We start from the raw sequence: 23,785 nt of genomic DNA, 5'->3' as shown, positions 1-23,785 counted from the left end.
ATTGAGCTAGTTCAAGCTACGTGAAGAAAATTTGTTGTAAATATTAATGACCAAACTTACTCCTTGAAATAGAATGAATCATGAGAAGTTTTCCAAATTCAAAAGAGCTGAAATACATCAATACGTACAAAATGCCTTAGAGCATGCATCTGTGTGTGTATATAAGGAAGAGGGATTTTCATGCATAAAAGTTTCAAATTTTTATGTTTACAAAAATGTTTGTCAAACTAAAAAAAATGTATTTTAACACCACCTTTAACTGTTAATTTGGTCGTCAAGCATACAGTGACCTTCTCTCTATATATGCAGTGAACAAATCTATTATAGGATTAGCTCACACTTATTTCATTACTTGAAATACTCTCATTTGTTTAGAACTCGAGCGTCGATAATTTACATGTTAAAGTATTAATGTATGACTGCATATTTATGGTTTTGCATAGGTATAGGTTTTGCCTAGGTACATATATTTATGGTTTTGCATAGGTATTGCATTAGACAAATACATCCAAAATTATACATTAAAACCTTGTTGTTCCTATCATTGCAGTCACCTTGAGAGGCTGCCTCCATTTTCCAATAATTCAGCCCTTTTGCTAAAAGTTCCTCATATGACAGGGATTTGGATAAGGTTTTAGAACATAACCAGCTGTGAGAGAAAAGTAGCTGCAATACTGATCATCTTACCATTTTTTAACTTTAAACTGTATTATCTAGCGTGGTCATATTTTTTTTACCTTATTTCCCTGACTTGTCCCAAATAAATTTTTATTGTTCCTCTACAGTGATACTGTTTCTAAAACAACTTAAATCCTGGTAGCTTCTTGGCAGTTAATACGAGTTGTTGCCTCCCAAGTGGGATTCTTTGGGTATGCTAAGTCTGGTTTTCTTATTATAGAATGAATCCCATTAATATCGAGTTCTCTCTGGTACACCCATGAGTATTTCCTTGAAACACGTCTCTCCAAGCTTTCGGTTACAACTCTTTCTGCCTGACTACTGCCCACAGCAAAGCAGCCCAGATCCCAAAGCTCAAACCTGGATGTCTTAGTGCTTACCTGTCAATCAATTATGGAACAGAACTTTGCTGGGGACCTACATTCGGTCCCCTCGGAACCTACTATGCTAAGGCCTATGAGAAATGCGAACCAGAGGCGTCATTCCATCACGGAGGAACATAGCATATCATCGGAAAGGCATCTTCCTAGGACCAAAACTTTTACTTTTTTTTTTAATTAAACAAATGAGTAAATTTATTTAGCAACTACTTGTTTTTATCACTTCCTTGTTACCTCATTGGTGAGGGAGGGTTTCCTGCCGTGGGGTGTTGAGATGGCTGAACATAGGACCCCTGACCCTGGACAAATGAGGTTGACAACAGTTTACTGGTCACATACACTCACAGCCTGGGGGAGGAGGACACTAGATACCTTGCAGGGCCATGTGGCGGTTGCACTCCTGAGCACAGGGAATAAGAGGGGCTATGGGAGGCGGGTTTTATAGTGAGAATAGGGTGAGGTGACCATTGTTTCTCAAGGGAGGATGTGATTGGCTTGTTTGAATAATTCCGAAGGCTGATAGGGATCCGAAACCCATCTCTCAAGGATAAAGGCACTGGGCCTAGTCCCATCATGAGGACGGTTGTTTGGCGAGGGGACCTCAACCACGGAGCACAATGTGGAAGGGAACTTGTGATTAGGTCACCCTGAGGCCTTCCCCAGTTTTCCCCAGATGTCAAGGCACATGTGATGCTGGGCCTTAATTTTAGGTCTAATGCCACACTACTGTGTTATAAGACTTTGAATTAAGTGCTGCAGAAAACTTAAGCAGTTGTTATAAGTAGCACTTGCCCTTAGGAAGTATGCAGTCAAGTAGGAGATTTGTAAGTCTAATCAGTGTAAAAATATGTCTCTGTATAAATGCAGGAAAGGCACAAAGGCCCACAGAACTCAGAAGAGCTGAAGTCACCTCTGCCTGTGGGAATCTAGGAAGAACCAGTAGGAAAGGGTGTAAAATTTCAGCTGGTTCTTAAGACATGATTATGATTTTAGCAGGTGAAGAGAGGAAGATAGTGAGCAGGTGGAAGGACTGGCAAGAGCAAAGGCATAGGGGTAAGTAGGGGCAAAGGCCGCGTTCCAAAATGTTAGGTAGTCTAGTAGCGCACAGGATACACAGAAAGAAGTAGCTGGACGAAAAGAAAGGAGGGCCAGGTTGAGAAGAGATGCTAAGTAGTTTATACCTTACGTTTCGGCAGCCGGGAGCCAAAGAGGGCTTCTGTGCTGGGTAATGTAGCAGTTAGAGCAGCTCGCGTTTATTCTGTGGGTTTATGTCTAGGGTCTGGAACAGGAGGAAAGGCTAATAATATTAAGGCAGTCAGGGAGCTGTATAGCAGTCCAGGTGAGAAGTGAGGAGGTCCTGAATCAGGACAACAGAAATGGAAATAGTAAGAATGTGACAGACGTAAAAGGAGGGAAGGCAGGATCAATAATACTTGAAGAGGGAGAGGTTAGAGCCCTAAGGTTCTGAGTCAGGGCAATGGACTCAAACCATTTACTGTGCCATAGAGGACATTTGATGCTACAGGGCAGAACATAATTACTTTTTTTCCTGACCTATTTGGAAATTAATTTGCTGGAGGTCCTCATATTTATTAGAAGCTTTATACCTCCTGAGGAATGGAAAAAATGGAGAAGACCCTGAAAAAATAGTGTTTTTCCCCCCTCCTCAGTGGTTAGGTTGTTCCATTTCGAGCTATGACATATACTTGCTTGACATAAAGCTTCCCAAAATGGAAGTTGGCTTTATTAGATTCCTGACATGATGGCAGCCCTCATGTATGGAAGGTGACCATTTGAGATGGGGGCTCCCTCCATGTGAGGGATTGCCACAACCCTGTTGTTAACAGACAGCATCCCAGGAGATGCTTACATTTTTAAATGATTTAGTCCAGTTTTCACTGGGGGTTGAATGTATGTATGTGGGAAAATCTGTGATGCAGGATGGAATCCATGCCTCCCAAACCTTATGCTAGTGAATCAACTATTTAGTTTATCAGATTCTCCCTCCTCCTCCTCATACTCCTCCGTGTTACTTTGCCAAGAACCCACGAGGTCAGTGCCACCAGGAGCAAGACAGTTTTTGGTTTCACTTAGAATATTTTGTTCTCATTTAGAGCACTTCGCATATTCACTCACTGCATCATTCCCCACTTAGATGCTTGGGAGGAAAGAAGATGTCCCAGAACTCTATAGCACAAGAACTAGTAATGAAAAGTTGTTAATTATGTTTTCTATAAAGCACAGGTTTTAAGTCTGTGAGAACATACAAAAGAGGTAGAAAACCATAGTCCATATATTACAATGGTAGACTTAGGTGGATCAAAAATATGATCTTTAGGGACTCCTGGGTGGCACACTCAGTTAAGCATGTGCCTCCCACTCAGGTCATGATCCTGCGGTCCTGGGATGGAGCCCCAAATGGAGTTGGGCTCCCTGATCAGCAGCGAGTCTTCTTCTCCCTCTCCCTCCACCTCTCCCCCAGTTCATGCATGCTCTCTCTTTCTCAAATAAATAAAATCTTTAAAAAATTATAACCTTTAAATATTTGATGATCCACTACTTTGACGAATTAGAACCATTTGTATGGCTCCAGTGGAGTAATTTAGAACAAATTCTAAACTACAAACAAATTTTCTTTTAATATATCACCCATCCAGAGCCTTGACTGGGAGTTGGTGTGTTCTCTTTCCATGAAAACATTTAAGCATTCGCTAGCCAGCTTTTCAGAAGGAAATTATGAAGAGAATTCAAGGAACTTTTAGGTGGGTTGCACCAGACCTTTAATGTCCCTCCCAAGCCTGGGAGTCTATGATTCTTAGGTACAAAATGTTGGTAGAAAATCATGAGATCTGTGCTGTTGGGCTAAGGGTTAATGTTGTATCTCAGAATTCTCTGACATTTTCTCTATACCTTTGTTTTGTCTACTTTGTTGTACACATAGGTACATGTTTTGCCTTCTTGGTTAGACGCTCTGGAGCCACAACTCATATATACCCCAAAGTGTCTGGCACAGTGACTTACTCATAGAAGGCATTGCAAAATATTCTGTGGAGTAGATTAATAAATATACAAATATATAAATTGATATGTGAATATAAGAATCCTGGGTTTCCTTGATTCCCCCTCCCCCAAACCTTTCTCTATGTGTATGTACCTTAAACTGGTTAATGGCAGCATCCATTACCCATTTGCTCAAGCCAAAAACCTGGTCGTCTTTCTTTTTCTGTTGCACCCCACATTCTATCCACCAGCAGGTTGTGACCCCATTTTACTTTCAAGCTAAATCACATTTTGATGACTTCTGACCATCTCTGACACTATCACTAATCTAGACCAAGGGTCAGCAAACTATGGCTCTGTGGGCCAAATCTAGCCTGCAGCCTGTTTTTATAAATACCGTTTTAATATAACATTGTCACACTCCTTGTTTTTACATGTCACCACTTGCTGCTTTGGGGCCTGAACTGGCGGAGTGGATGGCAGAACTGTGGTGGGAACCATGTGGCCTGCAAAGTCTATTTCCTACATGCACTTTAAAGAAAAATTTGCTGACAGAGGTCATCAGGGTTTCTACCACATGTTCTTTTGTTGTTTTGTTTATGCAACCCTTTAGAAATGTAAAAACTGTTATTAGCTCACTGGCTCTTTTATATAGGCCACAGGCAGGAGTTGGCCCACAGGCTCTACTTAGCCAACTTTGCTCTAAACAAATGATCCTTTCAAAGCGAACATCAAATCACAACACTTCCCGTTAAAATCTACAAAGACCTCCCATCACACTTAAAATTCAAATGCCTTAGCATGGCCTGGACAGCCCTTGGGATCCAATACTGCTTACCTCTCTAACTCCATCTTGTACCACGCGGTCAATCTGACTACGTTAGCTCTGTCCACTTTTGCCTCTGGCGGGACCTCAGACTTTCCAAGTGTGCTCCTGCCTCAGGGCCTTTGCACTCATCATTTGTCTGCCAAGAGTACTTGTATACAGATCTCCGGATTTGCTCTTCTGGTTCAGGTCAGAGGGTTTTACTTGACTTTCCCACTAAAATAGCTCCCAGTTGGTCCCCCAGTCAATCTCTATTTCTTTACTTTGTATGATTTCTTCAGGACACTTATGTGGAACTAAATTGTTTATTTTTTGCTTACTTGACTCTTATCTTTCTACTCCATTAGAATGTAGTCACTCTGAGGACAGGCACTTTGTATATGCTGCTCCTGGCTACACTGGCCGCTCCTACAGGTGTCCAGCACCTACTAGGTGTTTAATAAATATTTGTTGAATGGACAATTGACTAGTTATATGTAGTGAATCTTCTTTCCCCTTGTCAACTGATTAGGTTCCTGGAATAAGGATTTACACTCATGCCTTTATAGAAAATATTGTGTCCTGGTGTTTTCTTTCATCTGCTGTTCATATGTATCTCCAACAGCCAATGGGTATCTTTTCCATCCTCAAAGAGGAATGTGTGTTTCCTCAGGCTACAGATGTAACTTTCAAGACCAAACTTTTTGACAACCATTTTGGGAAGTCGGTTTATTTCCAGAAGCCCAAGCCTGATAATAAGAGATATGAAGCTCACTTTGAGCTTGTCCATTACGCAGGAGCGGTAAGTTATCTCTAGACCCTCAGCCCTGAATTCTCCTGACTCTGTTTCAAATGTATTCAGTCAAAGTCCCTAGATGATATATAAGTAAAATTTAGCTTAAATGAAGAGATGAACAAAAGAAATCTCAGTTCCAGAAAAAAAGTTGGCATAGCCTTTTAGCACTTAGGAAATGAAATACCCATCCTATAATAGTATTCCATGTGCACAGAGGTTAGAAATCTTAAAATAGACTCTGTCATCTCAACTCAAAGTAAGTCAGCTTCAGAAAGTCATGGAGATCATCAAAGTCATGGGTTTTTCCATATTTGTCCTTCCTTTTAACTTAACATTGTGTGAATGAGTGATTTCAACTGATCTTTTTATTGAAGTTTTTTTTTTTTTTTTTAATTCTCTCATAAAGAAATAGTCTCTGTGAAGTAATGGCCTCCAAACTATGGCTGACAAAGGTTTCTAATGACTCTCCATGCCTCTCCTCATTTCCCCACGGGTGTGTGTGTTGCCCCTTTTTTTCTGCTTTTCTGCTTCTAGTCAGTGATTCCGGATGAAACAGAAAGAGAATTGATAAAGGATAAAATAATATTTCATCCTAAAAATGACCTGCCAACTGTACACAGATATGCTTGTAATTGTTTTCTTTCATATCCTTGAATATTAATTATTATGATATTTACAGTAAAATATCATTATAATTGCTAATTTTTTTGAACGTTCAGTGTGTGTCAGAGACAATTAGGTTATTTCATCTATTCTTGCCAACGAGGGAGAGCTGATGTGAATTGTTTCTGCTGGAAATACCATTTAATTCTTTGTCCCTCTCCTTCCCTAGCTATCCCTCTCCCTTCCCGCCCCTTCTCTTCCTTTCCACAGTGTAAAGTGGTAAAGTCTGAAAATCTCTTCGGGTTACACAATGGACTCCTGGAGTATTATTCAGTACTGTTACCTCAAACCAATTTAAAGTTAAAGGACCCATACAATTTATGATTTTTTTAAAGTAATTCACAATTTGCTATGTTAATTTATGCACTCTCTTCTTTTGTTACCTGAACTGCATGCCTTTCTAAAGGTGCCTTATAACATTAGTGGCTGACTTGAAAAGAACAAAGACCTTCTTAATGAAACAGTAGTGGCTGTATTGCAGAAGTCATCTGAACAGACTCCTGGCAAACCTTTTTGAAAATCACATCCGTATTGACAGTGGTGAGTTGAACAGTCTTCCCTAATTTTTTAGCCTCAGAATGGAACCCATGGCTGCCTTACCACTTACAAAAACCCTTGCCTCTTTCCTGTGATATCTGTGTCTGCTCCCTGTGCTCTGAGTCATCCCCTCTTATTAGCCTTCTGTCCCAGGGCTGGCAGTTCTTCAGGGAAACGGTGCTCTAAGACAGATGTATTTCAAGGAGCCTGCTCCGGTCTGCTTTTAGCTTCTACTCAACCCCACTGCAAAGTGGGAGCAGCAAACCGTATTTTGATAAATGATTTTGGGGAAATAACAATTCTCTTTAATCTATATTCCCCAAGTATCTTGGGTTTCTCCTTCACAGTGCTTTTGTGTTATAGTAACTTGGGGTTATGATAAGCTTCATGAGGGCAGCGATTATGCCTGATTTTTTAAATTGTAGCCTCAAGCATGTAGCAAATACCTGTTTTGCAGGCCTTCCATACATATTTATTGACCAACGAATAACTAATCTTGTTTAGTAGTTTGTAATTTACGAAGCACTTTTAAATATATTATCTTACTCAGTCCCTGCCATGACCCTTTCAGATATAGATAGAGGGAAATGTCTTCTTATCTTACAGGTGCAATTAGGGAAGAGTTAAGGAGCATCCCCAATTTCACAAATCTGTTAAAGGATAAACTGAAGCATGTTAAAAATTTTAAGCATTTATATGAGCAAAAATTGATTCAAATGGGGGCAGTGTCAAGCCCTCAGTGTTTAAGACTGCTCCACTGGCAGAAGCTCAGGGAGATACTTTATAGAGAAAAGGTGGAAGCAAGTAAGGAAGTTATTGATTGGTTGTAGTTTAAAGCCTGCTTGACTGTGATTGGTTGTCCTTAGTGTTTTGATTTTTATAACCCTGGGATATTTACATGCTTAAATTTTGGCTTGCTCTTATAGGCCACTATGGAATTAGAGCCACATCAGTCTAATGGCCTCCTTGTTTAATTAATTTAACAGTAGTAAATGCAAAGGAAGGTAAGAAGCAGGACTTCTGCTTCCTGTCCTGGTGCCTATACCACTCTCACTGTCTTCCAGAAACAAAACAGAGAGATGTGCAGGCTACATGTATTTAGGGCATAATTCAGATTTCTGCACCATGATACAAAGGATTCGAAGATGCTGAGCCCATGTGGCTAACATCAGCCTCACAACGGGACTAATGCTAGCTACAGAGGGAAACTTTCCATGATTCATAGAAAAAGTCACAGATTGGCAGTCTCGGAGCAGAACCTGGCCTTCAGACATGTTTCATTTGGTCCACACGGGTTTAAAAAAAATCAGAAGTTTCCACATACATTTTTGGATTTCCTTTTTCTTTCAAAAAGTGGAAAATGTGGGAAAATAGAATATCTGGCCAGCCTGGGTTCAGATAACTTTGTGACAATGGGGCGAGGTATACCAGCTCTTCTTTAAGGGGTGTGTACTCTCATTTCCTAACCTCTTCACCGTCCTGTGATCTCACGCCCAGCTTCAAGTTAACTCCTGGCCCAGGCAAGCTGATTTGGGACTCCTGATTGACATGGTCAGGAAAAGGAGAGAGAATTTGGCGCTTTCTGGCTTCATCAGCACCGATGACATAATTCAAGAGCAGGCCTGAAATCCTGCTGGTCTCCCTCAAGAGGAGGTTGAGAAATGAAGGCTATTGTATTTGCACCCTGATAATCTCCAGGCAGTGCATTTGCCTGATTCTAATGGCTTCTAAAGTGCCCCTTAGCAGTCGGTTAGATAGTGACTCCTTGGCTCCCAGATGGGTCATTCTCTGATCATAAGAGATCAGGCAGCGGTTCAAGCAGAGAGTCAGAGAGGGAATCATCTTCAAACTCTTCAGGGTGTCTACTGTGTCCTTTGGAAATAGAAAAGAATAATTGTCCAGAATGTCCCTTTTTTGGTAATTTTTCAAGCACCGCCTGAAAATACTTGCCTCCACACTTCTCACTCATCCAAACATTAAATTACCCATAATAACCATACTTTCTTCTGGGCAATCCAAGTACTTTAAGCCGGAATTATAATTTCTTAAAAAAATTAATAATGGAAGGTAGTAGTATTCCCTTTTCATAGGTGGAGAAACTGAAGTACTAAGAGGTCCAGTGATTGACTTGGAGGGCCTGAGGCATGTCAGTAGGACGTTAGTGATTAAGCTTTAGGACATCTGCCCCAGCACAGGTGTTACTCAGGTGCAGAGAATATTTTGTGTTACAGGTTGACAGCTGGTCCATTTTTTCCTAGGAATTTCGCCGTTGTTGTTGTACATCTTTGTGAGTTAGCACCACACAAATGTTTGTAAAACAATTTGGCTTAGCATAGACCCTTTTGCTTCAAGAAAATGGAAATAGATGTTTTTTTATAAATTATGAAAGTGATGTGTGAGTGTTGTCAAAAGCACAGACAATATGGAAAAATAAAAAGAGAAACATAAAAGCTCCCTATCATTCTATGCAGAGTGATAGCAATTGTTAACACTTTGGCATATGCTCCTCCCAATATTTTTTATGTATATAGTCACTAATAATACAACTACACTGAGAAACACGTATATGTACTCAGGATCATAACACACAAACTTTTTTAACATTACTTTTTCTCTTAAAATAACTCCTAGGAATCTTTCCATGTCAATTATATGGATCCTCCTCATCATTTTAAAAGGCCACAGTATTCCATTGTATACATACTTTTTCATAATTTAACTAGTCAATCTCCTATTGATAGACATTTGCTTTGATAACTAATTTTTGTTTAGTTTAGTTTTTTTTTTTTTTTTGCAGCGACTAAACAATGCTACAGCAAGTATCTTTGCACAGTTGCCCGACTATTTCCTTAAGGAAGAGCACTAGAAATAGACATTTGTGTTGAGACAAATATTTTTAAAGCTTTTTGTAGATATTGCCATATTGCTTCCAGAGCTTGACGAATTTATACTTTCATCAACAGGGTATGGTAATGTGACAAAAAAGAGCTTTTTAAATGCTTTTTTTCTTCTTTTTTTAGCTCTACAGTTTGGGGAGAAGAAACGCAAGAGAGGAGTTTCATTCCAAACGGTTGCATCTCTGCATGAAGTAATTTTTAATTGCATCTATTCATATATTAACTGCCTCACAATATGCATATGTTATTACTTATTTGAAATTTCACATCTTCAAATAAGGGAAATGTATCTGAAGTTACCAAGTTGGAAAAGTTGAAGTTTATCTTGTTATTAATGGGCTTTAGTGGACACTGTTGGTGCCCCACCTAGATCCCCCCTATCAGCCCAACACCCATCTTCTAGCTGATGAGAATGGTGGCTGATAACAACTCACAGGTCCCAGAATTGCCATTGGCCAAATGGGAAGCTAAACAATCTCCTTACTCACCCCTCCAGACTCTGACTCTTTTCTTGCCTCAAGGTGGGGACCAACTATGGTGCAATTGGTACATTTGTGCTCAGAGCTCCTGCAGGGATCACATTCAGCTTTGAATCCATATCATTGCTTTTTTTCTTCCCCCACCCTATCCTCCTTCTCAAGTAAATCCCTCAAATCAGAATCCCCAACTCAGATTCTGCTTCCAGAGAATCTGACCTTAGAAAAACTTTCCATACAGAAAACTTGAGAAACAATTTATGTGTTCAATTCGTTTGATTGCCCAGCCATAAATTATTGCTATCAAATTCAAAACAGGTAGATATGATTCACAACAGAACTGCATCTGTCAGATAAATATTGACTTGCCATGGGAAAGAAATAATGTATGGTTTGGTAAGAGAAGAATGTTTAATTCATTATTTTATTGTTGATATGCATCTTGACTTTATGATTAAGTTGATAGACTTGGAGACAATTGTGAGGTAGATTGGTGTTTTTAATGATTTGCAAAGTGATTTTGTGTTTGTTATGGTCTCTATTTAAGGAAAACCTAAATAAATTGATGACTAAGCTGAAATCAACAGCACCTCATTTTGTGAGATGCCTAAATCCCAATGCGAACAAAATGCTAGGTAAGAACTGGACTTCTTTGCAGCTTCAGCTCTAGTAGGGCTCCATCTGATAAACGAGGAGGTGATAGGAGGAAATACATTTGATTCAAGATATGTTGAATGTCTTTTTAAGAAAATTTACCAGTTCCTTTTATATAAGGGTAGATTTCAGATAGAAAAATGAAAGTAACTTAAAAGTGAGGTCTTCAGAACCTCAAGATTGCTTTTGAATTGAGATTCGAGTGGACACACAGAAGGAATTCACAAAGCCAAGTCAACTGGGTAACATTAGAATGCTTGATATTACCACTTAAATTCCTCCTTGAATTTCATGCTAGAACCTGGATGAGCTTCTATGCCATTGTCTACAAGGGCAAAGTACAATAAAAGGGATTAGATAATCGTTGGAGGAATTAAGGTAGATGTTTCAGCATAAAGGAAATTACTTTGTCTGAATTATCTAAATTGACCATAAAAACAGTTCCTAAATCCATTTCTAATTTTTAAGAACTCCCTCTAGCCTTCCTTGCCAATACTAATATCTTCCCCTCCCTAGCAGCACCCATCTCTCCAGTTATATACTTCTGAGCAGTGGATAGTTGTTTTTTTTTAAGGTTTCTTCCCCCACCCCCCACAGCAGTTTTATTGAGATATAATTGGCATACAGCACTACAGTATAAATTTAAGGTATACAGCATAATGACTTGACTTATATATATATCGTGAAATGATTACCAAGTTTAGTAAACATCCATTATCTCACACTGATAATTTTCTTCCTTGTGATAAGAATTTAGGATTGACTCTCTTAACTTTATTATCTCGATGCTTAACTTTTCAAGTATACCATACAACAGTGTTAATTATACTCATCATGTTGTATATTGCATCCCTACTACTTATTTATCTTATGACTGGAAGTCTGTGCCTTGTGACCACCTTGGTCCAATTTCCCCTCCCTCCCCTACCTCCTATTTCTGATAACCTCAAATCCACAAATCTAATCTCTTTTTCTATGTGTTTGTGTTTAGGTTCCACATATAAACAAGATCATACAGTATTTGTATTTCTCTGCCTATTTCTCTTAGCATAATGACCTCAAGGTCCATCCATGTTGTTGCATATGGTGGGACTTTCTCCTTTTTTATGACTGAATAATATTCCATTGTGTATATATGTATGTGTGTGTGGGGGGGCTGTGCACACACACACACACACACATACATCTTCTTTATCCACTCTTCTGTCTCTAAACACTTAGGTTGTTTGCATGTCTTGGCTATTGTACTGGACACTTTTTTGATGAATAGTTGGTGGTAGGTGGGTGGTAGTGAATTATTTTTTGTTTTTAATTGCCAAACCAAAGTTTTTACAGATATTAACTACATGGACTGTTTTCCATACATCATGGGTTTGAAGATTCTCAGACTTCTTTTTCGAAGCCTCTGACCCTCCCCCCTCTCATGCTCTCTCTTTCTTTCATTACAGGCTTCTATAAAACTTGGTCAGAGGCTGTCAGCTTCAAAGTTGTGTAGATGATACACACTTATGTCTTCAGAGCACTAATCACCCTTGGAATATATAGCTAGCCAGATGCTGCTGATTCTAATTTCTGAGGTTCTGTAATATCGTGCATTTTTATTAACCTCCTGTAATTAGGACCCTAATCTTGACAGCCTGTGACCTATTTTGGGAAAGCGTGATACTAAACAATGATGCTGCAGTTTGGGTTTTTGCAACACAAACACTTCATGTTCATTGACGCTGTATGTTTTTGCCTCATTGTTTCTTATCAGCTGGGTTTCTAGATGCATCTAGGGACACTGCTTCCATTTGGCAAGAAATCTAATTAGCTGCCTCTATTTTGGAGCAATTCTGTTACCTATTAGAGTTGTCTCCCATTAAGTCAGCTCTGATTTCAGCAGTTGATTTTTTTTTTTTAAGTCATAAGACAAAGTCCTAAGAAAAGCTGCATGATCTAATCAAGACAGTTTTTCATATGTACTTAAAGGGAATGAGCATCTTTGATCTTTTGGGGTCATAGAGTTCCACTTGTTCTCCTTCTTATAGATCATCTGTTTCTGTCTATGAAAGGGATTGGAGTAAAGGAATATGGATATATGGCTTACAGTTTATTTCTGTGACCCTGTACATAGGCAGAGATTCATCTCATTTCCGTTTTTCTTATAATACTCTTGTAGGGCTTTTGTGTTAGGAAGAACGCTACTTGGCTTCTTCCAGAAGATTTGCGGAAAGCCAGACACAGTGGCTCCTTGGAAGGTTTTTCAAAGGCTTGTCTCAGATTGCAGCTGCAGCTCTAGTAGGGCTCCATCTGATAAACGAGGAGGTGATAAGATGATGCTTATGCTATAGAACAAAACTTAGGTGCTGTCAGGATAATAAGGAGAGAATGTAGGCTGGGATGTGACCAAGTCCTTTGTAAGGCAAAAGAGTAAACAGAATTTTGTGGCTGTGCTCATCTTCTTTCTTTGTATTCTCCCATTCTTGTAATCCCTTCCCCTTTCTACTTGGAGGTGGCAGTTCCCTTTTGTGTTCTTATACCACTCACTAGCTGGTTTTCAGCCAGAGAAAAGATGTAATACCAGCTATTTATAATCCTAACAAAAATGTATTCTTTTTCATCTTCTAGGTGTATTTGCTTATAAAATTTGACAAACCATGAATTAAAGGGTTCATTCTGTGTTAAAGGAATTTCAGGCAAACCCTTTTTGGAGACTTGCATGATAGGATGGGTACTGTGAATGCCATCAGGCTGGGAGTGAGTGAACTCCTATTACCTATTACATTAAAGAACACCAAATTAAAACTTTTTTTAAATCACAAGATGCACCAATTAGGACAAGATCTTGGGTAGTAGTAGTTCTTTTGGACACAGACTGAGCGCGACCCTTTTTCTTCAAGTGTATTGGACCCTTACTTGCTTCTGCAGCAGCTGTGTTGTAATGGTATCTTAGAAGGAACCAGGATATGCTGTGAAGGTTTTCCGAACCAAATGCTGTATGCTGATTTTAAACAAAGGTAAAAAAAATACATCGCAGGATCTGAGGAGCCCAAGGCAGCCCATTCTATTTTCCTCTCTTTCTGAGTATTTAGGCATGCATTGTTTGTTTGGTTGATGTCCTCCAGACTACAGATCGATGTGTTTCGGTGGTGGTGAGATATATGATGACAGAGTTCCATTATTACTTCCTCTTAAATCCAACATCCATGTAGCTGTAATATCCTTAAATCTCTATTAACGGATAATAGACCCACATATAGAAGAAATATATACAGAAGAAAGACATGGAGGCTGAATTGAATTTCTGAAATGTTGTATGTACTTAATCGTAGTTGCCTTCCAAGGAGGCTGTTGCTGTACTAGCAAGCCTGTGATAGAACGGAAGCCAACAGAGTGTGTGGCAGGAGTCAGATATTTCTGCTTTCTATTGGCTGAATTCCAAAAGTATAAATTATAGGTCATCAAGCAAATTTGAGCAAAGTATGGTAGTGAAGAAAGAGTACCTGCCTCAGGATTAAGAAGGCTATTTCTAGTTCTCTGCCAGCTCATCACCAGGGTGAAGAAATCTTGGACGTTCAGTTATCTTATCTGTACGATAGAGATACTTAAGCCTGCCTCTTTCCCTCCCCTTGCTTCCCAATCTCTCCTCCCCTCCCTAATTGAGCAGAGAATCAAATGATGTTGTCTCTGAAGTACTATGAGGAGTACAAACTATATGCCAAAGTAAGGGATTACTGCTTGTATCCTCATTATTTTCGCCAAGAGTTTTGTGAAAATCGAACATATTGATAGGAGAGGTACAAGTCTGTACCTCCTTTACCTCGCTTGTTCAAATTATTCTTTATTTGAATCATATGACCTCTCTGACCCCAGGATTTATTCTTTATCATTTTAAATTAGGTACTGCATTCTGAACCCAAGGGCATTTCCAAAGAGTAAGTTTGTAAGCAGCAGAAAAGCGGCTGAGGAATTACTTGGCTCATTGGAGATAGACCATATCCAGTACCACTTTGGAATCACTAAGGTAACCAGAAAATTAGGAAGAATGCATTTGGAGAAGAGTGGGAAGAAGAGTGTGTATCTTAAAATACGCATGAAAGTGCAATGACAAGGCATTCTATAGTTCTTGTGACCACAAATAACACAAATAGAGCTGAGTTGAAAGTGGAGACTTCAATGCTATTTGAGAGAAAACTCAGTGCTTCTTAAACCTCAGTCTTGACTACATTTACATTTTTATAATTATTCATCTAAGTAAGTTTGTGCCAAGATATAAAATATTGAATCAACCTTAGTGTGCTAAAAAATGTGCATAGACATCAGAGCTAGAGAAAGGTAAATCAACTTACTGGAATGAACTGCTTCTCTGTGTGTAAACGGATTCATCCACAAGTACTCTTTGAGGGAATTAATTCTAAAAGACTGTATGACTAATTAAAAGTGTTAAGGTCAACCCCACTATCCAAAAATTTAATCCACAGTTAAGTTCCTTAAATGTGGTTTGCTAAATTCTGCTTTGTCTTAGATGATTTTGATATGATCCACATATTATGGGAAACTTCTAGTAGATTTGGTTTGATTTGATAGTCAACATCAGGTTGTTCTTAACTGACATCCATAGAAGGACCAAATTATTAGAAAGAGAATTGGAGGGCCTAGGGTGAAAAGCTCACAGAAAAAGGAACCCATAGGACATGATTATAAAATGTTATTTGACTGCCACATTTTGAGTACCTGAGAATCTGTTTCTGGTGTTTGTTGTTTCTGCTGATTTCCTCTACTGGTCCCTTGTTTCCCTGTGGGCTTAGTTATTTTTGCTGTATACTACTAATCTAGACTAGGACTAGCATAAGGCAAGAGAGCCTCCCAAGGCACAAAGTTTAAGAAGGTACTCATTATCAGGGTTATGTAAGTACTGACTTACACAGCCCTAAAAGTGAGTGCTTCCTTAAAATTTGTGCCTGACCCCTCACTCCTCATCTTGGCCATTACTAATAGTTCTTGAAAAAGTATTTGTGTGAATTCTTTATTGCCTAAGACAAAGTCACTTTCTCTAGAGAAGAGAGCAGCACACTTTGGCCTAAGGGCTAGTTCCATAGCCTATTTTTAATATGGCCCATTAATTAAAAATGGTTTGACATTTTAAAATGGTTGTTTTTTAAAAAGAAGGAAAAGGTGGAGGAAGAAGAAGAGGAGGAGATGAAGATTCTGTACATCTGTGAAAATTGTATGTGATCTGTAAAGCCTACAAATATTTTCTGTCTGGTCTTTTACAGAAAATTTGCAGGGGCACCTGGGTGGCTCAGTCAGTTGAGCGTCTGCCTTTGGCTTGGGTCATGATGCCTCGGCGGGAAGCCTGCTTCTCCGTCTCCCACTCCCTGTGCTTGTGTTCCCTCTCTCGCTGTGTCTCTCTCTGTCAAATAAATAAATAAAATCTTAAAAAGAAAAGAAAAGTTTGTAGACCCCTATCTGGCACTTCAGAGCACTGCCTGGCTGGGTCTAAAAATTTAAACCAGGTTCCCTCGACAACCTATACATTATTAACGGATAAGGAGAACAGTCTATGCTCTTAAGGAACCAAAATAACCACAGGATTAAATAAAATATTTTTGCAAACTTTAGATTTCTAAAACCAAACTTTCTAGAGTGTACATTTTGCACATTGAGTAAAACTTAACAAGAAAGACAACCAACCAATGAATACACCAGCTGTTCATACAGTCATTCAGGAAACATGTAATGAATACCCATTATGAGTGGAACTAGCATCTGACTTATTTCTTTTAGGTGTTTTTAAAAGCTGGCCTTCTGGAACAACTGGAAGCAATGAGAGATGAGAGACTAAAGTCTTCACATTGTTCCAAGCCAGAGTACGGGGCAAAATGATGCGAATCAAGTTCCAGAGGATTCTGGAAGAGAGGTATGATATGCCTACCCTACACCCCCACTGCCAAAGGAGCGGTATACCTGAATCAATGTGACCTTAGCTCACTATCTTGTAATAGGTCAGCATAAAGGGCTGCCACCTCTGCTTAGGCTGGGACTTTACTTAAAATTTTTAAATCCTGGGAACACCAAACAGAGCACCAAGGGCTCTTATTGCTTTATCTAACCGAGTATAAGCATAATTCAGATATTTCTTGTATTGTTTCCGGGCTTCCCTTTGGAGGAATTCTTTATGGTCAAGGAAGTCTGGATCTCCGAGGGTGGCGCGACTCAACAATTCATAACAGGAGCAGACCTGGAAAGGTTTGCATGCATCCCACAGCCAACTCTAGGGAAATTTGCTGCAGAGTGAGGAGGTGTTCCGACCACTTTATAACCTCCCCTGGGTCAGAAACTGTGACTCTTGGTGATATGTAATCCTAACTCTCTTATTTCATTTCAGGCAGGTTCACTAGGGACATTTATCACCACATTTGCACACTAAGGTGTAGGTTTTGTCTATTCTTTAAGAGAACTGTGGAAAGCAAGCTAGCAAAATCTCTAAACAAAAGGATCGTGAGCAAGAGATTCTGCAGTTTTTGTTTTTACTTTTTTTTACGGTGTAGTTTACCTTCTGGAGAGAGGTCCACAGATCTTGGAATAACTTGTTTAATTGATGATCTGTTAATTCCTTCTGTTTTTCCGAAGAAGAAAAAGATCATTACATGGTGATATCAAAGGGATTAGAGAGACCTTTCCTAAAGAATCTTTTGTGACTCATATCATGCTCAGTAAGGTATAGGAATTGATGGGAGTTTGGGGATCAGAAGACATGTCTTTACGGTGTAGTTTACCTTCTGGAAAGAGGTCCACAGACTTTTACTCACATTTACATGTGGGTAAATGTGGGTAAAACTCTTTTTTTTTAAAATTTTTTTATTGTTATGTTAATCACCATATATTACATCATTAGTTTTTGGTGCAGTGTTCCATGATTCATTGTTTGTTCATAACACCCAGTGCTCCATGCAGAACGTGCCCTCCTCAATACCCATCACCAGGATAACCCATCCCCCTCCCCCCTCCCCTCTAGAACCCTCAGTTTGTTTTTCAGAGTCCATCATCTCTCATGGTTCGTCTCCCCCTCTGACATACTCCCCTTTTCTTCCTCTCCTGTTATCTTCTTCTTTTTCTTTTTTCTTAAAATATGTTGCGTTATTTGTTTCAGAAGTACAGATCTGTGATTCAACAGTCTTGCACAATTCACAGCGCTCACCGTAGCACATACCCTCCCCAATGTCTATCACCCAGCCACCCCATCCCTCCCACCCCCAACCACTCCAGTAACACTCAGTTTGTTTCCTGAGATTAAGAATTCCTCATATCAGTGAGGTCATGTGATACATGTCTTTCTCTGATTGACTTATTTCACTCAGCATAACACCCTCCAGTTCCATCCACGTCATTGCAAATGGCAAGATCTCATTCCTTTTGATGGCTGCATAATATTCCATTGTGTATATATACCACATCTTCTTTATCCATTCATCTGTCGATGGGCATCTTGGCTCTTTCCACAGTTTGGCTATTGTGGACATTGCTGCTATAAACATTGGGGTGCACGTACCCCTTCGGGTCCCTACATTTGTATCTTTGGGGTAAATACCCAGTAGTGCAATTGCTGGATCGAACTGTAGCTCTAATTTCAACTGTTTGAGGAACCTCCATACTGTGGGTAAAACTCTTAATTTCCATATAGTTCGCTTCCTTCATCTGTAAAATGAGGCCTTTTAAAAAAATTTTATTTATTCATTTGAGAGAGAGACAAAGAGCACAAGCAGGGGGAGAGGCAGAGGGAGAGGGAGAAGCAGGGAGCCTGACACAGGGCTTGATCCCAGTACCTGGAGATCATGACTTGAGCCGAAGGCAAACTCTTAACCAGCTGTGCCACCCAGGTGCCCCATGTAAAATAAGGTCTTTACTATCCATTCCTTCTAAATCATAGAATGGCTTCAAACAACGTTTTTAAATTTTTTAGAAAGATTTTTATTTATTTATTTCAGACAGAGAGAGAGAGAGAGAGAGAGCACGAGTATGCGCCCGAGCAGGGGGAGGGGGTGTGGGGGGATGGGGCAGAGGGAGAAGCAGGCTCCTGGCTGAGCAGGGAGCCCGATGCAGGGCTTGATACCAGGACCCTGGGATCATGACCTGAGCTAAAGGCAGATGCTTAACTGACTGAGCCACCCAGGCACCCCGGCTTTAAACAATTATTATAAAATATTTCAAACACAAAAACTACAGAAAATATTCTAATGCACACTCAGGGAGCTTATCATCAAAGTTTAGCAGTTCCTAACATTTTCTCTATAATCGCTCACAATTTAAAAACATCTACAAAATTGAAGCCCCTTGTGTATTTCTCCCTTGATCCAGACCCTGAATTTGTGTCATCATTTCATGTTTCATTCATGTTTCATATACAAAACATATAAAGGTATGTTTTCATACCTTTAACATATTTTTCTGTAGTTGCTCACAACGTTAAAAAAAATAAATTAACAGATACAGTTGAAGCCCCTTATCTATTTCTGCCTTGATCTGAATCCTGTGGAGATAGGCAGATATCTTAAAAGGTTACATGACTTTGCCTGTTTTCAGTCTTCACATAAATAATATTCTGTATATATTATCCTGAAATTTGTTCTTTATATTCAGTACTATTTTTGAAATTTATTAATGTTGATAAATCTAGTGCTAGATTATGGATTTTAACTGCTATATAGTATTCCATTGTACAAATATACCATGATTTATTTATCCGTTTTCTAACTCAAGTAAATTTAACTTATTTATAATTTTTTGCTATTTGGAACAGCTCTGTAGTGTCATTTTTGTAAATGTCTGCCCCTGCACATGTGCAGGAGTTTCTTGAGGGCAATGTTACTTAAAATGCTGGTTCATGCTCTGAGAGTTTGTGGGTAACAGCTGGTGAGGCCGCACTTTCAGTAGCTTTTCTCTAGGGTATGAATTAGTAGATTTTGGCCTACATACCACTTCATCTTCATGAGATATTGCCAAGATGCTTTCCAATTTACTCTTCACTAGAAGTGTATAAAAGTCCCATTGCTCTATATTGTTGCCAACTTGTGGTATTTTTGACTTCAAAAACTTTTGCCAAACTTTGTCATATTTCTGACTTTGGGGAAAGCTAGCATTTCCCTTTTAAGAAGATGTTGACTGTAAATTTTTCTTTTTGTAGGTATGATATATTGTGTGGAGGATATTTATTCTATTTTATCAGGAAAATGGTTAAATTATTTTTCTGCATCTGGTGAAATAATTGCATAGTTTTTTCCCATTGACCTATAAGTGTCTTGAATTATCTTAATAGATTTCTTAAAATGTTAAATCCACTTTGTTTTTGAAATAGCTTTTTCATACAATGATGGGTTTGGTTAGAGTATTATCATGAGGATTTTTGCAACCTTGTTCATGAATAAGTTTGGTAATTTTTTTTCTCCTACTACATTATCTGACCCTGGATCAAGATGACCTTAACATTATAAAACAAGTGGGGAATATTTCCTCTTTTCAAAACATGAAACAAATTATTTTGATTATCTGTTCCTTGAATGGTTGGTAAAATTTGCCTATAAAACCACGTAAATCTGGTGATGGGGTTTTTTGATAGATTTTACAATTTTGATTCCATTTATTTAACAGTTGTGGGCCTACTGAGATTTTCCTTTCTTCTGGAATCAGTTTAGATGAGTTTCTTTAAAAAAATTATACATTTCTTTTAAATTTTCCAATTTGCTAGATTATGATTTTTAATCTCTATCATAGCTATAATTATATTTCTAAAGCATAATCCTGGATTATTATATTCTTAAAATATTATTTCTAGTATTGTTTATTGCTGCCTTCTCCTTTTTCTTGATCATTTATGTCAGACGTTTATTTAGACTATCTAATAAATCACCTTTTTTCATTTTGTATTTTATTCTAGTTTATTAGTTTCTGATCCCTTCTTTATTCTTTCCTTCCTTCCACTTGCTTTGGACTTATTATTAATTCACAATTTTTTTCAATCTGTCTAATCAGCTGCTTAATTCTTCTATTAAGTGTTTGATTTAAATGACTATGTTTTCCAGTATTAGATATTTTATTTGGTCCTCTTTCAAATCTTTCTGCCCTTTTATCATAATGGCTTATTTCTTTCTTGTTTTTTCAAGTCTTTCCTCTATGCCTTTAAGAATTTTTAACAATTATTTTATGGTCTCCACCAGATTGTTCAAGTGTTTGAAATTCTTGGGGGGTTAATCAAACTTTTTATTATAGTTGCTCACCCTCACTGATGGTTGATTTTTTTTTCTGTATGTTTTGTAATTTTGAAGCATAAGCTCATCTTCAAAGGGGCTTTAAGAGAATCTCTGATGCTTGATTTTAGGGTATTTTCTTCAGTGCACATTTGCATTTTCCTTTCCCAAAAGCCCAAAGGGTATTTATTACCAGCGTAAAAAATGATGATGCTGAATTTTTATATACATTTGCACTGATCAGATAGTATAATTTAAACCTCAGATGTTCCAGTGGTGCTGGTCCATGATTAAACAAAACAAAACAAAACAAAACAAAACAAAACAAAACAAAACTCCTGGAGTAGAATTTTTTTCTTTTCCCTGAGCCCAGAACAAATCAGATGTACTTCTCTTTGACATCACTTTGTGCCAGTGGTGAATTTTTTCAATTTTTATCTTCATGAAGGGTGATGTTCTTTGAAAGTCTCAGCCTGTCTCTTTATCCATGTGGATATAAACATACAAATCCCTACAATACCAAGACTAGATCCCTCCTTCCATGAAGATGGCCAAGCTCTACACACATTGATTTTTCGTTAAGGTTTTCTGCTCCCTCTTTCTTTCTTACCCTCTTTCAGGCTCAGCTCTCATTGAAAGGATGTGTGCAGTGGGAATATTTTGGGGGTATCTGGCCCACAATATTGCTAGCCCCAGAAATCCCTCATAGGGCTTTTGCCAGAATCAAGTGAGAGCCCAGCTGTAGAAGCGCTTTGAAGACTAATAAGAAATTTTAGTGACTCCTCAAAAGATATGCTTCTTAAGGATCTTAATTGGGAAAATGGCTCTCCTATTGTCTGGGTTAATTTGTTTGTCTTTATTCTCTCTTGATTTAGGGATGTACTTCTTTTAGTGGAACCTAAGAGTTTTCATGGCTGTGAAGACTTGGCCCTGGTTGAGGCTCTTCTTCAAGATCAAGCCTCTTGTTAAATCTGCTGGAATTGGAAAGGAGATAGCTGCTCTAAAGGAGGAGTGTGTGCAACTGCAAAAAACCTTGGAGAAATCGGAGTCTCAGAGGGAAGAACTGAAAGCAAAGCAGTTCTCCTTCATCAGGGAAAAGAATGACCTGCTTCTTCCGCTGCAGGCTGTGAGTGGCCCCACCATTTGTTCTTCACATCAAGTTTTTAATTAGAGTCCCTTGTTTCGGCAGGCAGTGTTCACTCGAGAAAAATGAGGCATGTGCTTTTCAAATACTATAGCATTTCACCAAACACAGTGGAAACACTTAAGGAGACACCCTGTTTCATAGTGAAGTGATTTCATTGGCAGGATGTCTTTGAAAAGGGAACAAACTCTTAGATGGGTTTTAACTACATGAAAGCACCACAATCTATCATGGGAGCCAAGAAGCTCTGGGTCTTAATTTTAAATTTTGTGTGATCCATTAGCAAATCAAAAGACAGGATTTAGTAGATCCTGAGAAAACTTTACTAAAATCTTCAGGATTATTGCAATGTGCTTCTAGTTGTTTTCCTGATTTTGGTCTCTCTACTTCCCCTACCCCAGTCCAAATCAACTTCACTAATCAGTCCAATTCTTAAAAGAGCAGCTCTCAACACTGGTTTTGCCTCAAACTTATTGGTGAAGCATTAAAAAAATAAAAAGAGGGGCGCCTGGGTGGCTCAGTTGGTTAAGCGACTGCCTTCAGCTCAGGTCATGATCCTGCAGTCCTGGGATTGAGTCCCTCATTGGGCTCCCTGCTCGGTGGGGAGTCTGCTTCTCCCTCTGACCCTCCCCCCTCTCATTCTCTCTCTCTGTCATTCTCTTTCTCTCTCAAAAGTAAAATAAATAAATAAATAAATAAATAAATAAATAAATAAAAACAAAGGTGCCTAGACCCCACTGTTAGATATTTTGATTAAGCAGGCCCTACATGGGTTCAAATAATCTATATGGATGATTCTGCTATCCAGTTAGGACTGAGAGCCACCGTCTTAAACAAACATCATGTTGCTTCCCTGATGAATAAATTTCAGATCCTGCAATATGTGCATTATAGATTCCGGACCCTTGGCCTTGGCAATCGAGCCTCCATCTCCAATCTGATACCAGTGTGCCATTACTCACTGCCTTTCACATTCCTCCTCTCTCACCACTGGGACTGCTCTTATCCCCAAACATCCAAAACGCAGGGATAAGATTTTCTCCACTGTTATTATATTCTCCACCCAACTTACCACAGTGCTAAGTTAAAAAATACTGGGTTCCAATATAACTATATACAATTTATAATACAATTTATACAATACAATTATAGAACACTTTTTCCTGATTTTTGAACTTACAGAAAACAGAGAAAATTTAGTAATTTTAGACTGATCCACGTTATTCTTTTATCTGGGGGTTATGCTATTCATCAGTGTTCCAAATTGCCACATTTTGCAGATGAATTTCACCCAGGCCCATATTTTTTTCTTTTGTTTTTAAAAGATTTTATTTATTTATTTGACAGAGAGAGACACAGCGAGAGAAGGAACACAAGCAGGGGGAGTGGGAGAGGGAGAAGCAGGCTTCCCACTGAGCCCCCCCCACCACGATGTGGGGCTCGATTCCAGGACCCTGGGGTCATGACCTGAACCGAAGTCAGATGCTTAACTGACTGAGCCATCCAGGTGCCCCCAGTGTATTTCAGTG

At 38.8% G+C, this 23,785-nt stretch overlaps 1 protein-coding gene across 1 annotated transcript in view; it reads left to right on the top strand.

The window, feature by feature from the left end:
* MYH15 (myosin heavy chain 15) overlaps window positions 1-23,785 on the top strand; it is a 142,971-nt gene that overhangs the window by 39,594 nt on the left and 79,592 nt on the right. Inside the window, 3 exon segments of the mRNA XM_073894901.1 lie at window positions 5,489-5,665; window positions 13,062-13,166; window positions 22,005-22,238. Of these exon segments, the coding sequence (XP_073751002.1) occupies window positions 5,489-5,665; window positions 13,062-13,166; window positions 22,005-22,238 (516 nt within the window).

This window comes from Callorhinus ursinus, unplaced genomic scaffold, assembly GCF_003265705.2.
Source record: "Callorhinus ursinus isolate GAN/ISIS: 27379988/994484 unplaced genomic scaffold, GSC_fseal_2.0 scaffold1, whole genome shotgun sequence".
Taxonomy (NCBI): Eukaryota; Metazoa; Chordata; class Mammalia; order Carnivora; family Otariidae; genus Callorhinus; species Callorhinus ursinus.
This window is presented reverse-complemented; position numbering and strand designations above follow the sequence as displayed.